The sequence below is a fragment of the Ochotona curzoniae genome, unplaced genomic scaffold (genome assembly GCF_017591425.1).
Source record: "Ochotona curzoniae isolate NIBS_2020 unplaced genomic scaffold, NIBS_Ocur_1.0 scaffold_2683, whole genome shotgun sequence".
NCBI lineage: Eukaryota > Metazoa > Chordata > Mammalia > Lagomorpha > Ochotonidae > Ochotona > Ochotona curzoniae.
Genome location: NW_024467100.1, coordinates 4,664,059 through 4,686,624, shown reverse-complemented (window position 1 = coordinate 4,686,624; position 22,566 = coordinate 4,664,059). Strand labels below are relative to the sequence as shown.

At 46.8% G+C, this 22,566-nt stretch overlaps 1 protein-coding gene and 1 pseudogene across 3 annotated transcripts in view; both read left to right on the top strand.

Moving 5' to 3' along the window:
• Positions 1 to 1,360: 1,360 nt before the first annotated feature.
• The window catches only part of UAP1 (UDP-N-acetylglucosamine pyrophosphorylase 1), a 37,593-nt gene continuing 16,387 nt past the window's right edge, over positions 1,361 to 22,566 (top strand). Inside the window, exons 1-3 of one of the 3 annotated variants that reach the window (XM_041003246.1) lie at positions 1,361 to 1,486; positions 9,196 to 9,521; positions 20,750 to 20,954. In XM_041003246.1, the coding sequence (XP_040859180.1) occupies positions 9,242 to 9,521; positions 20,750 to 20,954 (485 nt within the window). In that variant the 5' untranslated portion in view covers positions 1,361 to 1,486; positions 9,196 to 9,241. Of the gene's footprint in view, positions 1,487 to 9,187; positions 9,522 to 20,749; positions 20,955 to 22,566 lie in introns of all 3 variants that reach the window. The other 2 variants (XM_041003245.1, XM_041003247.1) reach the window with 2 other exon arrangements.
• On the top strand, positions 12,898 to 12,995 carry LOC121171663 (annotated as a pseudogene).

Genomic DNA, 22,566 nt, shown 5'->3' with positions numbered 1-22,566 from the left:
ATGCACCTTAACAGGAAGTTGGATTCAAAGCCAAGAAGCAGAGAGAGACTCCTTCAACCCAGGCACTCTGCTACTGGATGCGGCCCCTGTGTGACTTTAGGGATGATCAGACTGACGTGCACGGGTTGAATAACTCGTCAAGGTATTCAAGCTGAAATTGTTACACGAGGTCCCATCCTCTTAACCAATCACTACACTATGCATCACTCCATAAGAGAGTGAGAGTTCTGGCATCACAGAAGAGGAGGACTAGTCAACCTCCTGAATGTAATTCTTCCAGCAGGACTCACTAGGTGTGTAAGTTTTTCTGGTGTTGCTTGACCTTCACCCTGGTGGATAATTCTGTGATTAATTGATGAAGGAAATAAAAGGTGTCTGCACTCCAGAAGGCAGGAGAAAAGCACCTGATTCTAGGTGTCCGGGATTTTGGAAAAAGTGCACAGCATACAACGCAGCTTTGAAGGGCACAGAGCGTCACAAGGGACCTGTGTGCTCGCACACCTACACCAGGTTACATAATAGGACTGGAACACCGGCCTGGGATGGCCTTGGAGACCAGCCACTGCACCTACCACCTTTGTGCGCCTAGAGACGGTTAAGTCCCCCGAAACCCCAAGCTGACCCGGGGCTCACTCTCACTGGTATGCTCCTAAGGGTTTACCCTAGTATCTTTGATGGCATTTTCCCTTCGTGTCTGTGCAAACCAGGCCGTCTTCACACACTCGCAACTCAAAATATCACCGGACGGCCTGGCAAATCCCTACCAGACATCTGGCAAACTCGAGCCCAAATGACCACTCCAAGGTCAGAGGGCGTGCCAGGCCCTTCCCCGGCGGGTTTTCCGCCGGCTCACCACCCTCGTTCCCAAGCATCTGCGTGGGTGCTCGGAAATCCGCCACCCAGAGACACACCTCTTCTCCCAGATCCGTTATTCACCCTCAACAGGCAGTACGCGCCCCGCGCCGCCGAGCCAAGCGTATGACTAACAGGCAAGGAAGGGGGTCTCATCTCGCAGAAGCACCAGGGAACGTCAGAGCTTCTAGAACCCGCCAGGAACTGCCCTGGCAGGGCACCGCCCCTCCTTAGAGGACGTCGCGGACACCTCCCTCCTCCGCCCAGCCAGTGCGCCAGCGAGGCGGGCCCGGCTGCTGACTGGACCACCAGGGGCATTGCCCATTGGGCCCCTGGATGAGTGACGCGCAGAGGTCCCGCCCCGAGTCCCCGCTCGGCCCCCGCCCGGTAGCCTGCGCTCCTGGCGCTGACGTGTCCGGGGCCGTTGGTTTCCGCTCCTCCCCACACTCGCGGCCAGAGGGGCGGGGTGGCCGGGGCTGGCGCTCCCCCAGGCTCCAACCCGCGGCCCGCCCCGCCGCCGCCGCCCCGGCCCCCTCGGATGAGTGTATATATTCCCGAGCCGGTGACTGGACGCCGATGAGTGGCTGCGCCGAGAGAGCCGGAGCGGGGCTGAGCGTGGCCTGGGCGAGCAGAGGTGAGGGGCGACCGGAGGGCCGGGTCCTGCCACACGCGTGCGCGCGTCCAGGGCCATGCTGCGCGCAGATGGAGGCGCGCGGCGCGCCGACGTGCAGAGCGCCTGCGGCTGGCACTGGCCGAGGAGCCCGCCGGCAGCACACGCGCGCCCGACCCGGAGCTCCGCAAGGCGCACGCCCACCCCTCGGCGGCACCTCCGGGTCGGGGCGGGCCGTGGATGATGGGCTGAGGGCGGCCCGGGTGGACGGGCCGGTTCAGGGGGCCGTGTCTGGAGTCCACGGCGGGGGATCCGTGAAGGTAGTTAGAGCCGGGAGGCGGGCCTCACCTGGGAGGGGAGGTGCCTGCAGATTGTAAAGCCAGGGCCCTGTGGTCAGCGGAGCCTGGGTTGGCCTGCCTCCGGAGGGGACTAACTGGCACTGTCAGGTGGGAGCGGCGTGGGATGCCTTGGAATGTGTGTGCCAAAGAATTGAGAGGGCTGACAGGAAGGAGAGGGGGATCCCCGTGGGCGAGGTGACAATGAGACAAAGTCTGCTAGTCAGTTTTGTAAGCTTGGGAGTTGGAGAGGGTTGGGGGACCCCCGGCTTTGCCCAGGCTTGGCCAAGTGGAAGGATGGTGGGTTGGAAGGCTGTGAGCACACCTGTGCGAAACAAGTCCCCTTGAAGATGGGATCAAATGTGAACGGTGTGTGTGTGTGTGTGTGTGTGTGTGTGTGTGTGTGTGTGTGTGTGTTTCTGAAACCTGAAACCAGGTAGTCGTGATTGTGCTGGTCCGTGTATGTCGGCGCAAGCTGAAGGGCTTTTAGGTGGATTTCACTGGGTGTGGGCGCCAGGGTTACAGGAAACTGAAGGTAGCTATTTCTTCACTGTTCGCTCATTTGGCTGGAACCTCAAGGAAGACTCTAAGGCTGTGCCGCCAAGCTTCTCGGGAGTCAGTGGTTGTGGCTCAAAACAAGTACTCTTTTCTGAAGTCCCAGGAGGTTTATTAGTCCATTTTGAGGGTGTACCTACAGCAGAGAGATAGGGCAGAAGGCGCAGGAAAGGAAGGCATATTTGCTAGTAGTGGATAACTAGCAAATTTCTTAAGGATTCCATATAGATGTGTTGGGTTTGGGGAAAATATCAATCTTTATCTTAATTCCAGAGAAGACTGACAACCTTTTAAGGTTGTGATTGCTTTCTTTTGAAAGATTTTATTTTTATTGGAAAGGCAGGTTTGCAGAGAGAAAAAGAGACAGAAAGATCTTCTATCTGCTCGTTCACTTCCCACATGGCTGCAGATACCAGTGCTTAGCCGATGGAAGGCCAGGAGCTTCCTCCAGGTCTCCCCCCAGGTGCAGGGCCCATGGCTTTGGGCCTTCCTCTTCTGCTTTCCCAGGCCATAAGCAGTTGAAAGGGAGTGGAACAGGCAGGACATGAACTGTCTCCCCTATGGGATCCTGGCACTTGCAAGGGGAGGATTAGTCACTTGAGCCACCTCACCAGTCCCAGATTTTGATTGATTTGAACTTAAACTCATTGCTGCTTGTATCCTGAATACATACAATGTTTCCTACCTGCATTAGTGGGGAATTTGGTAGCGTTTTAATGGCCTGGAGATGGTTGTATCTGCCTCATGTGTACACTGCGAATCCAGTAAGCTTCTCCAAGAATCAGTTGTGAAGAACAGGAAAATGAGCACGTGTGACCCCGCATGCCTTTGCAAGCTGTTGTGGTGTGGGCTCAGAGGACAACGTTTAACCAATAAGTTGTCTTATTTGCACGAGCTCATCTCCTCAAACATCTGAAGGTGGATGGGAGTCTCGGGACATTTTTGGCGAAGTTCGGTGTGTACGCTACCACAGTGTACTGTGCTTGCGTTTGCTTTGGGTAGACAGTATGGGAAAGGTGGGTTGTCGTAGCTTTGTGCAGAACCCTCTGTATAGGTGAGATGACTTGCGTGCATTCTGTGATGGTGAGGCCCAAATGAAGGACTTCTTCATCTTTGCCTCCTTGGCTTGCTGCTCACCTTTCCATGGCGGCACTCTTCCTTGTACTGGACGGAAGACGTGGTATAAACAAGATGCCATGCCTTGGCAAGTAGTTTAGTTTAACTCCATCCGTCTTGAGGCTTCCATGGCTTTTTTCAGAAGTTCCAATTTAATGGCTTCGTGACTCTTCCAACTTAGCTAAATCAGGAAGAAGATTTTGTAGGTATGCAGGTGAATGTGGAAGGCTCAGTGTCCTGACTTCCTGGATTTTGTACCTGCAGTCCTTTTGGGAGCTCATTCAGTTTGTGACTTAGTATCCTGTAGGCTAACAACCTTGACCGTTGATCTTTTGGTCAGTATCACCCCCGAACTCTGGACTATCATATCATGCTGTGGAAGCAGTATTTCTAATGGCCTAACAGGCAATCTCAGAGGTGACCTGATGGAACGCGAACTGTGGATCCTGACACGTAGACCTGAGTTTGCTGCTGTCCCAGCGTTTCCCCGGCTTCAGCAGGAGACAGCAGCACCTGGAGTGTCTGCCCAATTCCTGTCTTTCTCTGTCAGCCCACATCCGGTTCATTACCTGATCCTCTAGGTCTGATGTAGCATTCATGTTCACAGTCACATTTTTGGGTAAGATTTTTATTTTTATTGGAACGGTAGAGTTGTGCAGAGAGAAGGAGAGACAGAAAGAAAGGTCTTCCGTCTGCTGATTCACTCCCCAGGTGACTGCAACGGCCAGAGCTGGATCAATCCGAAGCCGGGAGCCAGGAGTTTCTCCAGGTTTTTCACATGGATGCAGAGGCCCCAGTACTTGAACCATCTTCCAGTGCTTTCTCAGGCGCAGGAGTAGATAACTGGACCATAGAGCTGGGACTCTGTGCATATGGGACACCGCACGGCAGGCGGGGGCTTAGCCTGTTGGGAAACCTCCCCGCCCGCACTTTTAAGCCACCATTGTTTCTCATTTACACTTTTAGTACTTCCCTAACTGGTTTGCCTGCTTCTATTTTTGTTGTCATAGTTTTTTTTTTTTTTTTTTCTTGAACACATAGCAGCAGGATGGTCCTTTTGAAACGGAAGTCTGACCATGATTTTCACCTGACGCGGATTCTCCACTGGCTTTCCAAATCCCCAGGTCCTACCCCAACCTCACGGCCCTGCTTGATCTGGTTCCTGTCTGTTTCTTCAGACTCATTTCCAGTCCCTCTTGGCGTCAGTGAACTGCGCTGAGGTCAGCCACAACTGTGCTAGCCTTCTAGCTCCGCAGGGAACACTCCGAGCACACGCCTGCTTTACGTCCATGTTACTTACAGCCTCCTGTACCTGCAGTGCTTCTCCTCCCCAGGACTTAAAAAAAAAGATTTATTTATATTTATTTTTATTGTAAAGGTAGATATACAAAGAGAGGGAGAGACAGAGAGAAAGGTTTTCCATCTGCTGGTTCACATCCCAAGTGGCTGCAATGGGCAAAGCTGAGCTGATCCGAAGCCAGGAGCCCAGAGCCTGGAGCATTTTCCAGGTCTCCCACGCAGGTCCACAGTCTCAAGACTTTGGGCCATCCTCGACTGCCTTCTTGGGTCACAAGCAGAGAGCTGGATGGGAAGTGAAGCAATCAGGACACAAACTGGTGCCCATATGGGATCCCAGCGTGTGCTAGGCAAGGACTTTAGCCACTAGGCTATTGCGCTGGGCCCTCCCCAGGATCTTAGCTTGGCTTGTCCAACTATTTGTTCATATGTATTCTTAAATGTCGGGTGTTTGGATGCCTTATCTGGCTACCTTGACTAAAATACCTGCTGAGTCCCCTGTTGCTCTTTAGCCCCTAGTCTCCCTGAATGTCACCGCTGTCTGACATCTTACGGATTTGTCACCTGTAGGCACATCACTGCTTTATTGTGTGTCCCTGTTACGCAGATAGGTTCCTGGTAAACAGTAAGTGTTGAATGGATTCCTCCAAAGGAGTAATAATGGCCCAGGAAAGTTAAGAATTCTCTTATTTATTAATGTATATTTTTTACATGAAAATGAAACCTTTAGGAGTAGTCTGTTTGCATGATTGAGAAGGGTCATTGTGGGTCTACACACATGCCATGGCAATATGGCCATGTGTCACATGACAGTCTCTGCTGACAGATCCATTGTCATGGTCCCATAGATGGAGCTGAGTGATCCTCTGTAATAGTAGCCAGTAGTAGTTATGGGGCCATTGTACGTGCCAGGCAGGCATTGATTGTTTATTTTGAACTTTTTAAGGATTTACTATTTTTTGCTATTCAGCATATTCATGTATAGATTCTCTTAAGCATAGAGCATTTTTGTATTTGTTCCCATTTTATAGATGAGAAAAATTGAGGTACTGGAGGCCAAGTGACTTGCTCAAGATCATACGCTTAGAATATGTTGGAACTGAGTTAAAACTGTGCCAGACTCAAGAGGCCACGCTAAGTGGCCTCCAAACTCTTCTGCTTTTGTTTGCAATGGGCCTTGTGTGTTATGTGCTTTGCATTTCTTCTGCTTCTATGACTATATATTAGAGGAAGAATATAGATTTTCGAGTTAGATCTGGCATAGAAATTCCCATTTTTCTATCAATTATGTATACAACATTGGGAAAAATAACTTCTTTGAACTTCATTGTCTCATTGCACTCGGAATTATGGCTCTAAACGTAGTGAGGAAAAATGTCTTGCTTACATTTTATGAAAATAGATATCGAAATTAAAACTTTTTTTGTGACTTGGTCCAAGCAGTAGAGCCAGTACAGCTAAATGACGTACCAAAAATAAAAGTTGGCGGTTTAGCACATCAAATCTCATATGCTGATCTAGTTTGGATTTTAAAAAAATTGGAATCTTGAACTCAGTCTGTTGCTTTGGCTGATTTATTTCTCCTCTCTCTCTCTCTCTCTCTCTAAGAAAGTAGAGTTACAGAGAGAATGGCCAGACCGACATCCGTCCTCTGGTCTACTCCCCAGATGGCCACTGGCTACGATGGCTGAAGTTGGGCTAATCGGAGTCCAGGAGCTAGGAGCTTCTTCCAGATCTTCCATGTGGTGCCTGTTTACAAGGAGTTGAGCCATCCTCTGCTGCTTTCTGAGGCCATAAGGAGGCAGCTGGGTTGGAAGAGGAGCAGCCGGGGTGTGAACTGGCACCCCTGTGGGATGCCAATTCCATAGACAGAAGCTTGGCCTGGTGTGCCATGGAGCTTGGTCCCTACTTCTTGCCAGTTACATGATTGAAAGAAAAAAAAAAAAAAAGAGTCTGTGCCTGTCTCTTTTGGAGAATGATATCTTTCCTGAACTTGATTTTGAGTGGACACCGGTTAAAATTATTTCTAGGAAATTGATGATTTGGGTTGACACGCCCGATAGAGAACAAAGTTATGGTGCTTTTAAAAATCAAGAATTCTTACTCATCCTGAAAGCTCCTCACCCACCTGTGCTGCACATCTTTTTCCGTTTCTATTGGTTTTTACACGAGTCAGAAGTAACGTCAGTTGTGTCTCACATTTCCAGAATAAGTCATGCCTAAGCAATGTGGCTCCCCCTCTCTTTCTCTGGCCCTCCTCTCACCCCCATGTGAATGTTGAAGATCTCTCTCCCAAGGGACCCTGCAGCAAACTCTTGAAGATTCTGAATTTGGCAGCAGCATGTTTGACTCTGTCACTTGGTTAGCATGGGACCTTGTGCAAGCTGTGTCTGTGGCTCGGTTTTTTTTTTTTTTTCTTTGCAAAATAATCCCAATGCTAGTACTTCAGAGCTGTTTGAGAGTTCAGTGAAATAGTATCTGCAAAGCAGTTAGAATTTTCCTGCCACACGGTTCATCGGCACGTGAGCGTCCTCATTTTATCAGCTCAGGAGACACAGGTTTTCTTGGCCTGGGATTGGGAATGGTGTTTGATGTTTCATGCTCCTGATGAGATAGGTGCTGTTATTAGCGTTGTTTCTGAAGTGCGGAAGGTGAGGCATGGTGACTTCAGTGATTCAGCTGAAGTCTAGGATGGCCCTCTCGGCTGCTGTGTACATCATTAACTCTTACCGTCCCTACGGGAGGAGAAGGGAGGCGGGTTGTTTCCCTCGTGTCTGGTTCCCGCTGTCCCTCACGTCTGTGTAACTGCAGTGCAGTGACCCTCGGATTTATTGTTTTTACTCTCCTTTGCTGTGCGGCTCATCTGGTTCAGACCATCGGCTCTTCATTAGTGCAGTTCTCTTTGAAGCTGTTTCCTGTTTTTATTTGTCCCTCCTCAGACTCTCCTTTGTGTTGTTGCCCCCTTTCTCCCGGCTGTGTCTATCTGCATGGTGATATTACCTTGTTTAGGAAGCTGCTGCCACCTGTTATTTATGCTAGTAGGTCTAAATTCCTTTGTTGAATTTTCATGGCTGTTTGTTACACAGAGGTGCCCTGTGCATTTCCTGTCAGTCCACATAGCACCTCACCTTCTGTTGTCACACATGTCACTTCTCATTGCCACCGCCTTCTGCTTGTTCTCTGATCTCATCTGTGTAGTTTGCTCAACGTTGAGGCCCAGCTGGATCAAGCTTTGGTGAATTCATTCTAGACAAAGCCATGCCTGTCTCCTCCTGTATTTGTTTGTATTAGGAAAGTAGACTGAATAGTTCCTCCTCTTTTTTGTACTGAAAGTTTAATGTTTGTTAGAATAGTCTTTAAAAACCAGTGTCTTTTTAAAAAATTTATATTTATTGGAAAGGCAAATTTACAGAGAAAAGACAGAAAGATCCTCCGTCTGCTGGTTCACTCCCCCAAATGGCTGCAACAGTTGGAGCTGAGCAGCCAGGAACTTCTTCTGGGTCTCCCATGTGTGTACAGGGGCCAAGGCTTTGGGCCATCTCCTGCTGCTTTCCCAGGCCATAAGCAGAGAGGACAGGAAGGGGAGCCGCCGGGTCATTAACTGTGCCCAAATGGGATTCCAGTGCTTGCAGGTGAAGGATTAGCCAATTGAGTCTCTGAAATTAGTGTCCTGTTTCCTGATTTTTAGAATGTACGTATTGCTTATTTCCTTAACCAAGATCCAAGTTCATAGTGAGTAAAGATCACGAATGTGGTTTTATTGCTTCTCTGCAGAAGTTATTATTGATAAGAAAAGTATTTTTCATGGTTATGAGAAATCCCATCTTCATGGTTCTTGCTGTATTCTGAATACAACAGCTATTTTACCATTAGAAATATGATAGATAAGTGGTCAGAGGAATCATTCAGGAACAGCCAAGCACAGGAAGGGCTATGATTGTTTAGCTTCCCGTCCTGGCCCCATCAGCTGCCTCCTCGCTCAGCTTCCTTCTAACTGTAAAGTAGTGATAATGTTCCTGTACCATACAGTTGAAAAGCAAATGAGACAATATGTGTGAAATGGTTTGTGTGGTATTTGTTATATAATAATGTTACGTTATTTTCTTAGAAATATTGAATGATACAAAGGCAGAATTTAATTTCCTAAGTATCATATTTTTGCAACATCCAATGTCTTGTGACTTGCCACTTCACCACTGGGATGTGTTTTAACAAATGTGCCATTGGGCAATTTTGTTGCATAAACATCACAAAGTAGAGTTACAGAAACTAAGATGGCTGTGCCAGAGGGGATGTATATGCCTTGTATACATTGTATATGTGCCTTGTCACTGACCATAGTATTGGTCATTATTTGTTTTTAGCAGAAAAAAAAATCATATTGTAACTCTTTGGCCTACTATTAATTCCTCTTCTCTTTTAGATTTATAGGTGCAAAAATTACATTGTTGTCACAAAACTTGGCTACAAGAACATTATGAATGTTAATGATCTCCGACTCAGGTTGTCCAAAGCTGGACAAGAACACCTGCTACAGTTCTGGAATGAGCTGGAAGAAGCTCAGCAGGCAGAACTTTACACAGAGCTCCAGGCAATGAACTTTGAGGAACTCAATCTCTTTTTCCAAAAGGCCATTGATGGATTTAATCAGTCATCTCACCAAGAGAAAGTGGACGCACGGATGGAACCGGTCCCTCGAGAGGTGTTGGGCAGTGCCACGAGGGATCAAGATCAGCTGCAAACCTGGGAAAGTGAAGGTACTGACCACGTGCGTGACTCTTCTAAAGTCATTGATTATGAGATGTACTAAAGGACTAAAATAGCTGAATCACATAGCTCATATTTTGACTGTCATGCTACTGTAAGCCATGTGACCAACTGGAAAGTGATGCATTGTCTTACCAAGACCTCTGCCATGTCTCCCGTTGCTGGTCCCTGCATTCTCTTTTTATTTTTCCTGCTGGGTTCGAACCTCTTTTCATTCAAGTCTTAATTTCTCTAGTCTCTTTCCCTCCTCAGCTTCTTCATTGCTGCTGAAATTCCTTTTCCCAGAAGCACAAGCACTTCCGTCTAAGCCAGCTTAGCTTGATCCTTTCCTGACCCAGCCCTACTCTGCAATCTTGTCTGCTGTGTATCTTTCTCCTAATCACTGCTGCCATGCACAGTGTGAACCAGAGAATTCACTTTTCCCTGACCACTATATTGCCACGTTCCCTCACTTTGCTCCTGTATGTCGTTAGCTTGGTCTGCCTGTGCTGTGTTTTTACTTAACTGGGTCAGTTTATAAAGTCAGCTTTTGGGATTGTGCAACATCGTGGCTGTGCTCCTTGGAGAATTTACACTCATGCTTCAAGCATCACCGCACAGACTGATCCAAGACCTTTTCTGCTGGGCCTCAAGTTGAAATTGGTTGTTTAAACTGGTTGTTGATGCTCTTCAGCTAGTCTGTCCTTTTAGAAGAGTTGTTTGTGTGTCTGTCTTCCTTGCTCCCTGTAGGCTCGTGAGGAACAGGCCATGTGCTGATTTTCTGCATGTGCTTGCCATTTGGAACAGAGCTTTGTATATTTTCTAAGTTGGTCAGTAAGTATTTGTTGAAGTGATTTTTATTCTGAAGCATATTATAAAATTTGTCCTCTTCGCTAATATTAGTTTATGAACCAGAAAATAACTCAATTGGAGCTTTTGGGTATAGTTTTTTTTTTTAAGATGTGTTTATTTTTTATTGCAAAGTCAGATATACAGAGAGGAGGAGAGACAGAGAGGAAGATCTTCCGTCTGATGATGCACTCCCCAAGTGACTGCAACGGCTGGAGCTGCGCTTATCTGAAGCCAGGAGCCAGGAACTTCCGCCAGGTCTTCCATGTGGGATCCCAAGGCTTTTTGGGCCCTCCTTGACTGCTTTCCTAGGCCACAAGCAGGGAGCTGGATGGGTAGGGGGGCTGCCGGGATTAGAACCATATGGGAATCCCAGGCTCATTTAAGGGGAGGACCTTAGCTGCTAGGCCACTGTGCCGGGCCCAGGTATAGTTAAAAGCTGTAATTTTTATAATGTGCTTTTCTCTTGATAAAATGTTGACAAAAAATTGTGGCCAAGGTTAGCGAATTTTGTTCCTTGTCAAATTTGGGCATCACTTCCTCAACTGTAAATGAGCAGATTAGGCTGACAACTTGCTTTCCTTTTTAAAGAAAAAAAGTATTGTCTTGCTGCAAAAGGTAGTTTTGACAGCAGCTGCTTACAACCTGGTGCTCTGAACCTGCACTTTTATTTGCTCATATTGCCATGCAGTTCTAGATTGTGTGCATGTTTATTTGAATAAATGTTTGTTAGTATTGTATGTAAAAATCTTGTAATCAGTATTTGCATCATTGCTGCTTTTGTCTTCCCCTCTGTGATACCCCTGCCCCACCCGTAAGAAATATAACAGCCATTAGTAAGTTCCTGTATACCTCCTAGTATCTTCGTTTAGCTTCGCCGGTCTACTGCTTTTGAAGATTTCACTGATGAAGCAGTTGTGTTATGTAAATGGAGGATGAGGACAGTGACGAAGATGCTCTTTGGGGAGTTCCGGGGTTGGAGTCTTGTCTCCGCTCCCATCCTGCCGATGTGCTTGTGATGATGCAGTTGCTGGGATCCGTGTCCGCTCTGTGGGAGACCCGATGGATGGCTGCGCAGATTGGGGCCCTGTCACCCAGGCGGAGACCAGGGCCTCATTCCTAACTGGCTGTTAGGGGTGCCTGGGGAGTGGACCGTTGAACTAACTCTCTTTTTATCTCTTTGACTTTTAAAACAAACAAGTAAGTGAATAATCACATGAGAGGGGTAGATGTTATGCATGTAGGTTTCTACCCCTTTCATCTCTCTACTATGGCAATAATTTTATTATTTTTCTCTTTAGTGTATTTATTACACTACCTTTTATATAAAAGGATTTGGAAAAAATAACTGGATGCTCTTCAGAGAGGTGACCCTTAGATCTGAAATGCTTACTAATAACTTACTGAGCCTCTTGGAATAGGTCTTTGCTAGGCCTTTGCTGTTGATGGCCGAGGATGACTTCCAGATGGATGGTCTTGGGGGGCATTTGGTAATACCCTGACTCCTAGCAATCCTGGGTTCTCCTTCCGTCCTTGGGCTTCAGGGAGACTGCAGCTCTTAAACGAAAGCTGACCGGGGCTGTTCTTTTTGTCCTCTGATATTTGCCTTCCCACGTCTACCCCTGGGACTTCAGGAGAGGAAGGTTTAGGATGAACTAGTATGAAAAGTCCAAATTCCGGGAATATCAGTTGATTTGGGCAACAGTCAAGGTCTCCCGCAGTTTGAATCTTTTTCGGCTATGTTGTTAGACTCCATGGAGGCTGGTCTACAGTTCACGACGTTTTATTGAAACTGTAATCTGAAATTGTTGGAATCAAGCGTATTATGAGAAGGAGGAGAGCAAACTTCCCTTTGGCTTATTGTCGCTGGGCAATGTTTACTTACGGTTTAACAGGTAGGGGTGGAGAAAGAGACTTTGTTACTTTGTAACTGATGTTACATCCTTTTTATTTTGCCAGTAATTGAGTTTACAAATTCTCCACAAAACAGAGTTAGTTTTCTCTTGGGGGAAGGGATTTCCACTTTGAAGAGCTTGTGTTTCAGATAGTAGGAAGGTCCTGTTAATTATTGCAAGGACAGTTTTTTGTTTTTTTTAATTTTCTTTCGGGATGGGAAAAACAAAAGCATTGTAGAGAAGTTCCAAAGCCTGCGGTGGTTATTGAGGCAGTAGTAATGGATATTTTAACACTGAGGGTAGAGCAGTATTTCTGAAATTGATCACTGTGCTTATTATTGAAAGAAATCGTGTTTTAATTTGTTTCTCCAAGCTTCTCTGGTTAGACGAAGACAACAGGAAGAGCTGGAAAAAATCTTTCGTTTTTGGAGCTTCAGTCTTGAAAGAGAAATAGTTAAGACCTTTGAGAAAGATATTTTAATAAAGATACATGGAGAAGATATATTTCCTTACTAAAAATTCTGATCTTTTTATGCATCCACTTATTTAGAAGGTAGAGAGAGGAATAGGTTACACACACATGCATTGGGCTTGTGGTTTGTGTAGTTTGCGTAAGCTGCTCAAGAACTTGTTATTTTGAGAAATGCCCATGCTTGCACATACGCCAAAATTGGAATGATACAGAGAAGATTTGCATGGTCCGTGTGCAAAGATGAAAAATTCCCAGCATACTTGTATTTTGAGACAGTTTAGTGAACCCCCACTGTGCCACCATGTTTCTCAAATTTTTGATACACTTGTTTAATTTTCTTTGTTTTTTGTTAAAGTGTCTGAATGTAACCCCCAAATATTATTTTGACAAAAAATATAATTTTGCATAATTTTACATGTGTATCTGTGAACACGTGGGCAGGTTCCTAATCATAGTGCCGTTGTTACTCTTAGTGGGAAATGACAACAACCTCTTAGAGTATAAAACTGCTTCAATGGAAATGCTTTCCAATTAGTCTGCTTTTGGGCTTAACGATTTTGGGGAATAATTTCAGCTGTGAGATGTGATTAGAAATTAAAGACTTAAAATAGCTCCTCTCAGTAACTCTTGTGGGAAGCTTTGTTTTGTTTCTGCCAGTTCAATGGTGGATTCACTCCAGTTGTTTCCAGAGTGCCGGGCAATCTAAATGAACTGTCGGGGTGCTTAACTTGGAACAGCAGAACATTGGTGTGTGGGAGGAACTAGTCCAAGCAGGAAGTTATCCAGGAAGCACTTGACCTCTCAGGCCACTGTAAACTTCTCTGTTGTGAATGTTATCAGGAGAGAGGCTCAAACCGTCTTAGACTCAAAACACATGTTTGTGCTGTTAGGGTCCGGTTTTGTCCATCCCTCCCCGCCCCCCTGAAATGACAGAGTTTCACTGGTAATGCAAAAGCAAGCAGAGTTTATTGTGCCAGCATGCTGGGGTCAGACCGTTCTTGGGGCACGCAGGCCAGCCAGGGAGGGGTCGGACCCTAAAGCAAAGAAAGGCTTCTGATTCTATAGGCCTCTCTGGACGCTGCATACGTCATAGCCCGCACAAATCCAAACACAGCAAATCAATTTAAAGAGTGACACATTATCCAGTCAAAGTAACACACATCGTGGCTATGGGTTCTGGGTATCAATGGCTCATCCTGTTTCCTGGAACCGGACAACTGCCCTGCCACCCGGGTGGATTGTATAGATGGGGCTCGTGGCACTGGTCAATAGTCCTGATGCATCCTGACTAGGGTGGAATCCCTCAATGGCCCTGGCTTATCCTAACTAAGTAAAGCAGCGGCTTCTTGTCATCAAGGGGCGTGACAGCCTGGCCAGCATTCTACTATTCTAACACTCCAGCATTATACTGACACCCTAACAGTGCAAGAAGAGCGATGGACTTGCCCTGTAAGGTCTCACTACAGCTTGGAAAGAGAAAGTCTTTTCAACCTCTGATGAGATGTTGACATAACTCCTGGAAGAAAGTTATTAACTTGTTTTTTACAGTGGGAAGATGGAAAGGCGTGTTCAAGATGAGGACTTTAGCCACTAGGCCACGTCGCCGGGCCCAGCGAAACTTTAAAACAGAAAATTAGAAACTTGGAATGAAGCAGGAAAGTAGAGAACTGATCAGATGAAGATACAGGTTTATTCAGGTGTATTTTGATACCTGGTTGGAACCTATAGAAGCACCGAATGGAATGGAGCAGGTGCTGGCTCTGGGAACTTGGCTTCCGGGAAGGCAGGTAACGACTGAAGTAAGGGTAAAGAAGTCTAGACTTATGATGGGAGCCACCTCAACAGTCAACATCCTGAAACCCATGTGCCATGTGAAGAAAGGGCCAAGAGCTCCGTGTCCAGTACCACAGGTGCATCAAACGCGTTTTTTGGAAGACATTCTGGGTAATATGCAGGTACCCAGACAATAGGTCACTATCTGCAATTCTAGAATAATACAAAATCTGTTGCACAGCATAATCTTGCTTGAACAGAGAAACTTAATGTGATGAAGAGCAGTATTTCAGATATGCTGTGTATATACTATAATAGCATTATTACTGCAAGATTCGCCAACCACCAGGAAAAGAATACCTCAGCCGAATCTCTAATAAGACTTTAGATGGCCTTTATTCCAGGGAAACGCGGCCATTGGCTTCTCTTCCTGGTGCAGTGGATAGGCAGATGTAGCGGAGGCGGCTGCAAATGGAAAAAGCCAGGAAGAGCCCTGAAAGGGGGGTTTTAAACTCCCCTCAACCTGGAAGCTGTAGCAGGTCGCTTCTGCCCTTCATGGGTACAGTGGTGATTTCACTGCTGTAGGCCCTTCTGTCCTGGGTTGCAGCCTGGGACTGGACTTGAGGCAAGCTCCACCCTCCTTCGGTTACCCAGACAACCATCAGTTACTATTTCATGAGGTACTTGACAATTTGTGGAAGGTGTAATTAAAAGAGGTTAAGTCTCGGGGCAGGTGCTGTCTAGTGGGTTAAGCAAGGTCTGAGAGGCCTGTGTCCCATGCTGGAGTGCCTGGTTCGAGTCCTGCATACTGTGCACTTTTTTTTTTTTTTTAAGATTTATTTATTTTACTTGGAAGTCAGAGTTACAGAAAGAGAAATAGAGAGAGACAGAGACAGAGATCTTTCATCCACTGGTTCACTTCCCAAATACACACCATGGCCAGAGCTGGATTGATCTGAAGCTGGGAACCAGGAGCTTCTTCTGGGTCTCCCACGCAGGTGCAGGTGGGTGGTTTGCCACTTCTCGCCCAGACCATTAGCAGGAAGCTGGATGGCAAGTGGGGCAGTCTGGATTCCAACTGGCATGCTGTACGCGGAGGATTAGCTTGCTTTTTGGCTTCACTGGTCCCTGCTGTCTGATCCAGCTCTAGCTAACATGTACAGGGAGCAGTGGATGATGGCCCAGGTATGTGGCAAGGAAACCCAGCTGGAGTTCTGGCTCCTGGCTTCCCCTTGGCCTAGCCCTAGTTGTTGGAGGCTTTTTGGGAAATGAATAAGTGGATGGAAGATTCTTTCCTCTATTCCACTCTTTTCCGTCACCTGCCTTTCCAATAAATAATACATATTTTGTTTGGTGAAGAATAGCTTTGAAATCTTGCCTATTTTTTTTTATGATCTGCACTTCACATGAGCTTTTTTGAAGATCCTGCACATGCACTCTAGTCCTTTTCTACATTTTTAAGAGTTCTGCATGGTGAGTAAATCTGACCTGAGGGATTGTGGACTTATTTTAATACAATGCTTTGTGAGTCAGTGACAGCAGAACTAAATTTATTTCCTAGAAACTATAGTTTTCTTAGCCCCAGGCCAACAATCAAATGTAGAACAATTTTCAAATACGATTCATATGGTTCCCTGTTCCTTTAGATCTTAGTCTCATATTTGTGACATGATAGTTATGGGCTTGCTAAGGTGCACACAAACGCAGAATGTGGTGAAGGATTTCAGTATTTGGGAATTTAGGGAGAACGTTGACTTGAATTCATTTTGGTTCAAAGGATAACATTCTTGTTCAAGCATCATGTTTAATATCTGCTAATGATGGGTGGAAACTACCAGGTTCTGGACAGAAGAAATAAATCTATAATAGACTCTTGAGTCTCAAAATCATTCTGAGCTTCTCTAGATGGCCCATTAAAAAATATTTTAACTGATTTTATTGAAGTATAGTAATAAATAATAAAATGTGTAATTTTGATACAGAACATTTCCAACTGCCTAAAAAGTTTTCAAAATACGCTTCGTGGGTGATTCCCCCAACCTCTCCCCAGCCTCTTCATTTGATTTGACTTTAAAACCGGGTGTCCTTTTCAGAGTCTGGTGCTTAACCATTATGTCATACTGACTTCCTAACTGAAAGTTTCTTTTCTTTTCAAATTTGTGTTTATTTGAAAGGCACAGTGACAGAGAGGAGAAACACAGAGAAGGAGCTCTTCCATCTACTGGTTCTCTCCTCCAAGGGCTGCAATGGCCAGGGCTGGTCAGCCACAGGCAGCAGCCTGGAGCACCATCTGCTAGCAGGGGCCCAGATGCTTGGGCCATCCTGAGCTGCTTCGCCAGGCACATTAGCAGGGAGTTGGACTGCAGGTACAGCACCCTGGCCTTGAACCAGGGTCCCAACGTGAGATGCTGGTGTCACAGGCAGTGGCTTAACATTCTATGCCTCAATGCTGACCCTAAAGTTTATTTTTTTTTAATTATTATTATAGTTTTGACAATCTTTTTACATAGTTAATTAGGGTAAAAAGGTTCAAGGGCTATTGGGAAGTGGGAAGGACTATTATTTCCATATTGTTTCCTTCATGTATCTGAGGTAAAGGGGGATATTAAGGGAGAAGCCCCACCCAGTTTCCCACCCACCCCAAGTCCCGGATGTGGGGCGTGCTCTGACATATTTGCTCAAGTGGTTTTGATAGCTCACCAGTTATGAATTGCTGTCAGTCTCACCACTCCAAGCACGATGAGATCATTGAAGAATCCACTGATTGACATAGTCCATCATAGAATCTCCATTTGCCCAATATTTCGCTGCCAACACATGGCTGAGGGGGTTGATTGACTTGTTCTGTCCTCTGTCTTTTCTTGGTTAGGGTTCTGCGTCTGGCATTTCTATTGGGGAGATCCCCAAAGAAACTTTGAGATATTCCAGTCCAGATGTTTGTGTGTTCTAGCAAGCACAGGGCCTGGCACAGTCCATCGCCATGATCAGCTGGTGGTTGCAATTGCTGGGTTGGTTCTGTTTTCAGTCCCGACTTCCACTGGAACCAATAGGTGTTGCAGTCCACCCTGGTTCTGCCCAGCACATACTCGGCCCTCATATAAACCAGTGGGAGCTGCAGCCTAGTCTGGGCGACCCACAATAACCCCCACCAGGCTCGCCCCCTACCCTGGTATGGCAGTATGTGTAGCAGACCAGTCCCATTTGACTCTTGTACATGTCAGTGGGTATTGAAGCTTAGTTCCATCCAACCAGCTCAACTATCCAGCCCTCACGGATGTTGTTGAGTGCCTCTCTGTCTTGCCACCCCAGCCCCCGTCCTAGTTTTCATACCCTTCCGTGGGAGTGATAACCCAAGAGGGAAGAGCCCACTATTTGCCTCCCAGGTCCCTCTCACTTCCGGTTTATGCACTCTACAGGTGGTTCTGTGGTTTGACTTGACAGAATTAGCCCCCAGTGCCAGCTTCTGCCACCTGATGCTGCAGCTAAGCCCAAACAATCCTCACCCACTCTAATTTATGCTTGCACCAGTAGGAATAATCAGCCCAGCCTGGCTTTTCCCTGATCAAGTCCACATGAGGCGCACAGGTGTTGTAGCCCTGCTTAGTCTGGTCTGTCCCCATCCCAGCCCACACTCTCCAGTGGGAGTAGCTGTCCGGCAAGGGGACCCTCCCTTATTCCCCTGCTGGCTCTGCCCCCTCCCTTCCTGGTTCTCACGCATGCTGGTTGGGCGCTGTGGTCACATCTGGTACAGGCAACCTCACCTTGGCATTCCTTATTGTGCCCTGGTTTTTGTCATGACCGAACCTGGCCCGACTCACACTCTGTTCTGTGCTCAGATTTGCCAGTGGATGATGTGGACAGATTTAGCCTGGTCTGCTCCCGACCCATGCTAAATGTAAGCCAGTGGGAAACTTTCCATGGGCTGTTCTGGGCTGTTTTCTATCATGCTTCTTGTGCTTACCTGCAGGGACTGTGTCCTGCCAGAGGAGTTGCCCAGGTTCCTCCATCAGGACCCCTTCCAATGCCAGCTTTTGTGCATACCAGAGGTTCCATGAGCCAGACCTACTTGGTTTACCTCCTGTCCTAGCAGGAGCAGTGGCTTTTCCTGACTGGCCTTCAACCCAATCTGGTTCTTGCTGTTGAATGTTTCAGCCCAGTTGTGGCTCGTCCATACCCACATATGGCTCACATATGGCTCAGCAGGGGTTGAGACCTAGCCTAGTCCATCCCACATCTACCCTGGTCCTCCAGGACACCAGACGGTGTTGGGGTCTGGCCCGGCATGGTGCATCCAGTCCCTGTCCACACTAGTGCCAAAGGAGACTACAACCGAGATTAGAACGCATCCCCCATTCTAGCCACTGTGCCCCTTGGTGGGAGCCTCAACCCAGTTATGATGTCTCCTTAGCTCCCCAGTCGGGCCTGTTCCCAGTCATAGATCAGGTGCATGGTAGTGGTTGCTCTGACTTAGCTTGGATCATCCCCTCACCTGTCCTGACCCCTGCCTTAGACACTGTGGCTTATCGTCCCTGACACTCGCAGACTAGTAGATGCAAGAGCCTAGCTCGTAATAACTTGTGCTCCATCCTGGTTTCTAGTTTAGTTTGTAGGCTAAGGTTTGCTCAGTCCTGCCTAGTGCATTCCATTCCATTACCAATTGACACATTAGCCAAATGTTTGAGTTACTTGCCCAGCTTGTCCGACCCCCAGGTCTGGACCACATGTTCAAGTGGGAGCTATGACTCACCAGGGGAGTTTCCCAAGTTCCTCCACTTGATCTACTCCCCGGCCCATTTCTCGTACATGCCAATGGGCTTTTAGGCCAGTGCCGGGCGCAATCTGGCCTTCCATTTGGCCATGTATGAACTGGTGAATGTTGCAGCCCGGCCCACCCCACACCCTATTCAGGATGCACATTCGGGTGCTGCTGCCTTGACCAGTCCAGACTGTTGTGGGTTCCTTTACCTCTGATTGATGGCAGGCTCCTTGATCACACCTGGCTTAGTCCATCACCACCCCAACTCTTGAGGTAATCAGTGGGGCTAGAATTTTCTCAGGGTGCGGCCCTCACATCCCCCACAGAATCTACCCCTGGATATGGTTCTCAAGTGCTAGTTAATGTCATGGCCCTGCCTAATGTGACCCGTCTGCTGATCCATCATCATGTCAGGCAATAGCATATCCTGCTGGACAAGCCCCGACCCTTGGCTTTTACATGAGCTGCTGTTCCGTGCTCAGCATTGTGAAGTGATTACAAGTTCTTCCAAGGAAGAGTTACTGTCATTGGGAATCTTTAGGATTGACTCGCATCCTAGAAGCACAGTGGGATCAACCTGGATCTACCTAAGCAGCGATTCAAAGAACCAAAACCCCAGAGCTCCCTGGCCAGGCAGCCAGCAGGCAGAGCCTGACACCAAATGAAGCACTGGCCACCCAGGGACAGCTCACCACGTGCACGTGGTGGCTGCAGTCGGGATCCAAGCAAGACGGGATCCGAGCAAGACGCCCCATCCTGAGGCCCACCAGCAGCCGGGAGGCTACTGGAAGTTTTAACCCCCAGGCCCAAGGTCGCACCCCTCCCCAATACCATTCACAGCTCAATGTGGGTGGTGGGTGGGCCCTGGACCTACCCAGCCACGGAGACTTCCCCCTCAGTGTACTCACCTCGAAGGGAGCAGCCCCTGGAGCCCAGGCAGGCCTGGGGAGAGCTCACCACGTGCACGTGGTGGCTGGAGTCAGAATCCTAGCAAGATGCCCTGTTCTGAGGCCCACCCTAAAGTTTCTTTTTTTTGTATTGACAGGGCAGTAACTTGTTTCATATATTTCAAACACATTGATTATTTATTATTGGTTGATTTTTATAGGCTGAAAGTAATTTAATAGTATCATCATTCATTCTAAAACCCTTGTATCTTCTTTTATCCTTTTTGTTGACTTTCAGACCTCTTCCAGTATATAGTCCAGTTCTTGTAGAACATTCTGTTCCTCCCGAAGTTATCAGAAAAGGTTTTATCAGCTCATTGAAATATACCCATCATTTAATTGTTTGGTATTTAGTGGTGTTATATCAATTTAGTCGTTTTGGTAATATTCATGTTTCTAGTAATAAGATAGTCATCCATGACTGTGTGTGGATATCTTGCTGTCTTTGTCTTTGTAGAAATATTGTAGGTCTTTGCTGCTACCTGTATATGCTTCATACTGAAGTGTTGCTTTAGCAGCTTTGTGATACAAGTATTTTCTTTTCTAGGACTTTTCCAGATTTCTCAGAACAAAGTGGCAGTCCTTCTTCTAGCTGGTGGGCAGGGGACGAGGCTTGGCGTTGCATATCCCAAGGGCATGTATGATGTTGGTTTGCCATCTCACAAGACACTTTTTCAGATTCAAGCGGAGCGTATCCTGAAGCTCCAGCAGTTAGCTGAAAAATGTTATGGCAACAAATGCGTCATTCCATGGTAAGCTATGTGTCATTGTGGGAGTATGTCGGAACATATGCTTTTCTATAATAATTCAATTATATATCTGTGCTATTCATAAACAGACATGTTTCCAGATACTACCGATTTATATGGGAGCTTCACATTTATGATATATGAAGATACTTTTTCTTTTAAAGATTTTATTTTTTATTGTAAAGCGGATATACAGAGAAGAGAGACAGAGAGGAAGATCTTCCATCTGATGATTCACTCCCCAAATGAGCACAACGGGTCGATACTATGCCGATCCGAAGCCAGGAGCCTCTTCCGGGCCTCCCACGTGGGTACAGTGTCCCAAAGCTTTGGGCCGTCCTCTGCTGCTTTCCCGGGCCACAGGCAGGGAGTTGGATGGGAAGTGGAGCTGTCGGGATTAGAACCGGCGCCCATATGGGATCCCGGGTGTGCAAGGCGAGGACTTTAACCACTGCGCCACTGCGCCGGGCCAAATTTGATACTTTTGAAAACTCTTAGCAAAACATGATTTAAAGAAAGATTTATTTTGGAGCAAAAAGATTTTTTGAGATCCAAGTTTAGTTTTTTTTTACAGTACACATTTTCTGTGACCTTTTATGAAGATTTTTTTGTATATGACTTCAAATTTTTTCTTTTCCCCAAGAGAAAAATTATGTTTTAATTCCACTTTTCACATACTTTTGAGATAAGGTCACACGTTGAAAGTAATGTACAGGGACCAGTGTTGTGGTACTGCCGAGCAAACCAGCGCTCGGACTGTTTGCATTTCACGTGGGCGTGCTGCTCCAGTCCTATCATCAGGCTCTCCTCTATTCCACGTGAGCTTCACGTGGGGGCTGCACTGATCTGTCTGCCAAGGGCCACGTTTCTGTTGTCCTTCTCTATTAGTATGGCATTATCTCAGCGCCTGCTTGCTCAGTATGTGTCTCCTAGGCATGAGTTTTGCTCTGCGGTTTAGAAGTGTTTTGTCTTTACCGTCTTTCCCAGAGCAGTTCTGAAAATCACTCGAGGGGCAATAATTGTGTGTGGCAGATTCCCTATTTCTCTGTTCTTGCTATTTCCGTCCCATGTGGCCAACAAAATCGCTGCTGGCTTTTCTGTTCCCCCAGAGGCAGTCTGTGGGCGAAGCTGAGATTCTCTGCCACTAACCTGCACCTACAGATCGGCAAATGCCTTGGGGACCAGGCAGCTGTGTGTCCTTCAGTTCCCTCTGAAAGAGTCACACTGTCTGGAATTTCGATTCCAATCCCTGTAATGTTCCCAGCTTTTCTAGTTCTTTCCAGCATGAACACTAGCTCACTGTGAACCCATTTTTTTTTTCCCAGACTGATTCCCGTGGGGGATTTGGAGGAATATCTGTGTTCTAAGCAGCCTGCATTCTGCTTGCAGCATTGGCCTCATGCAACCCACACTTTCTGTTTGCTTACAAAGGGGACTGTAGCTATCTCTTTTATAATCTTCTAGGTCAAGCCTATATCTTTTGTACCCAAAGTTCTAAACAACTAAAATGATTTATTAGATAGTTAATGATGGTGATGGCAGATTTTACCCTTTTCTTCAGTCATGTATTCACTCCACAAATATCAATGACCTGTTTCTAGGTGCTGGGGCTAAA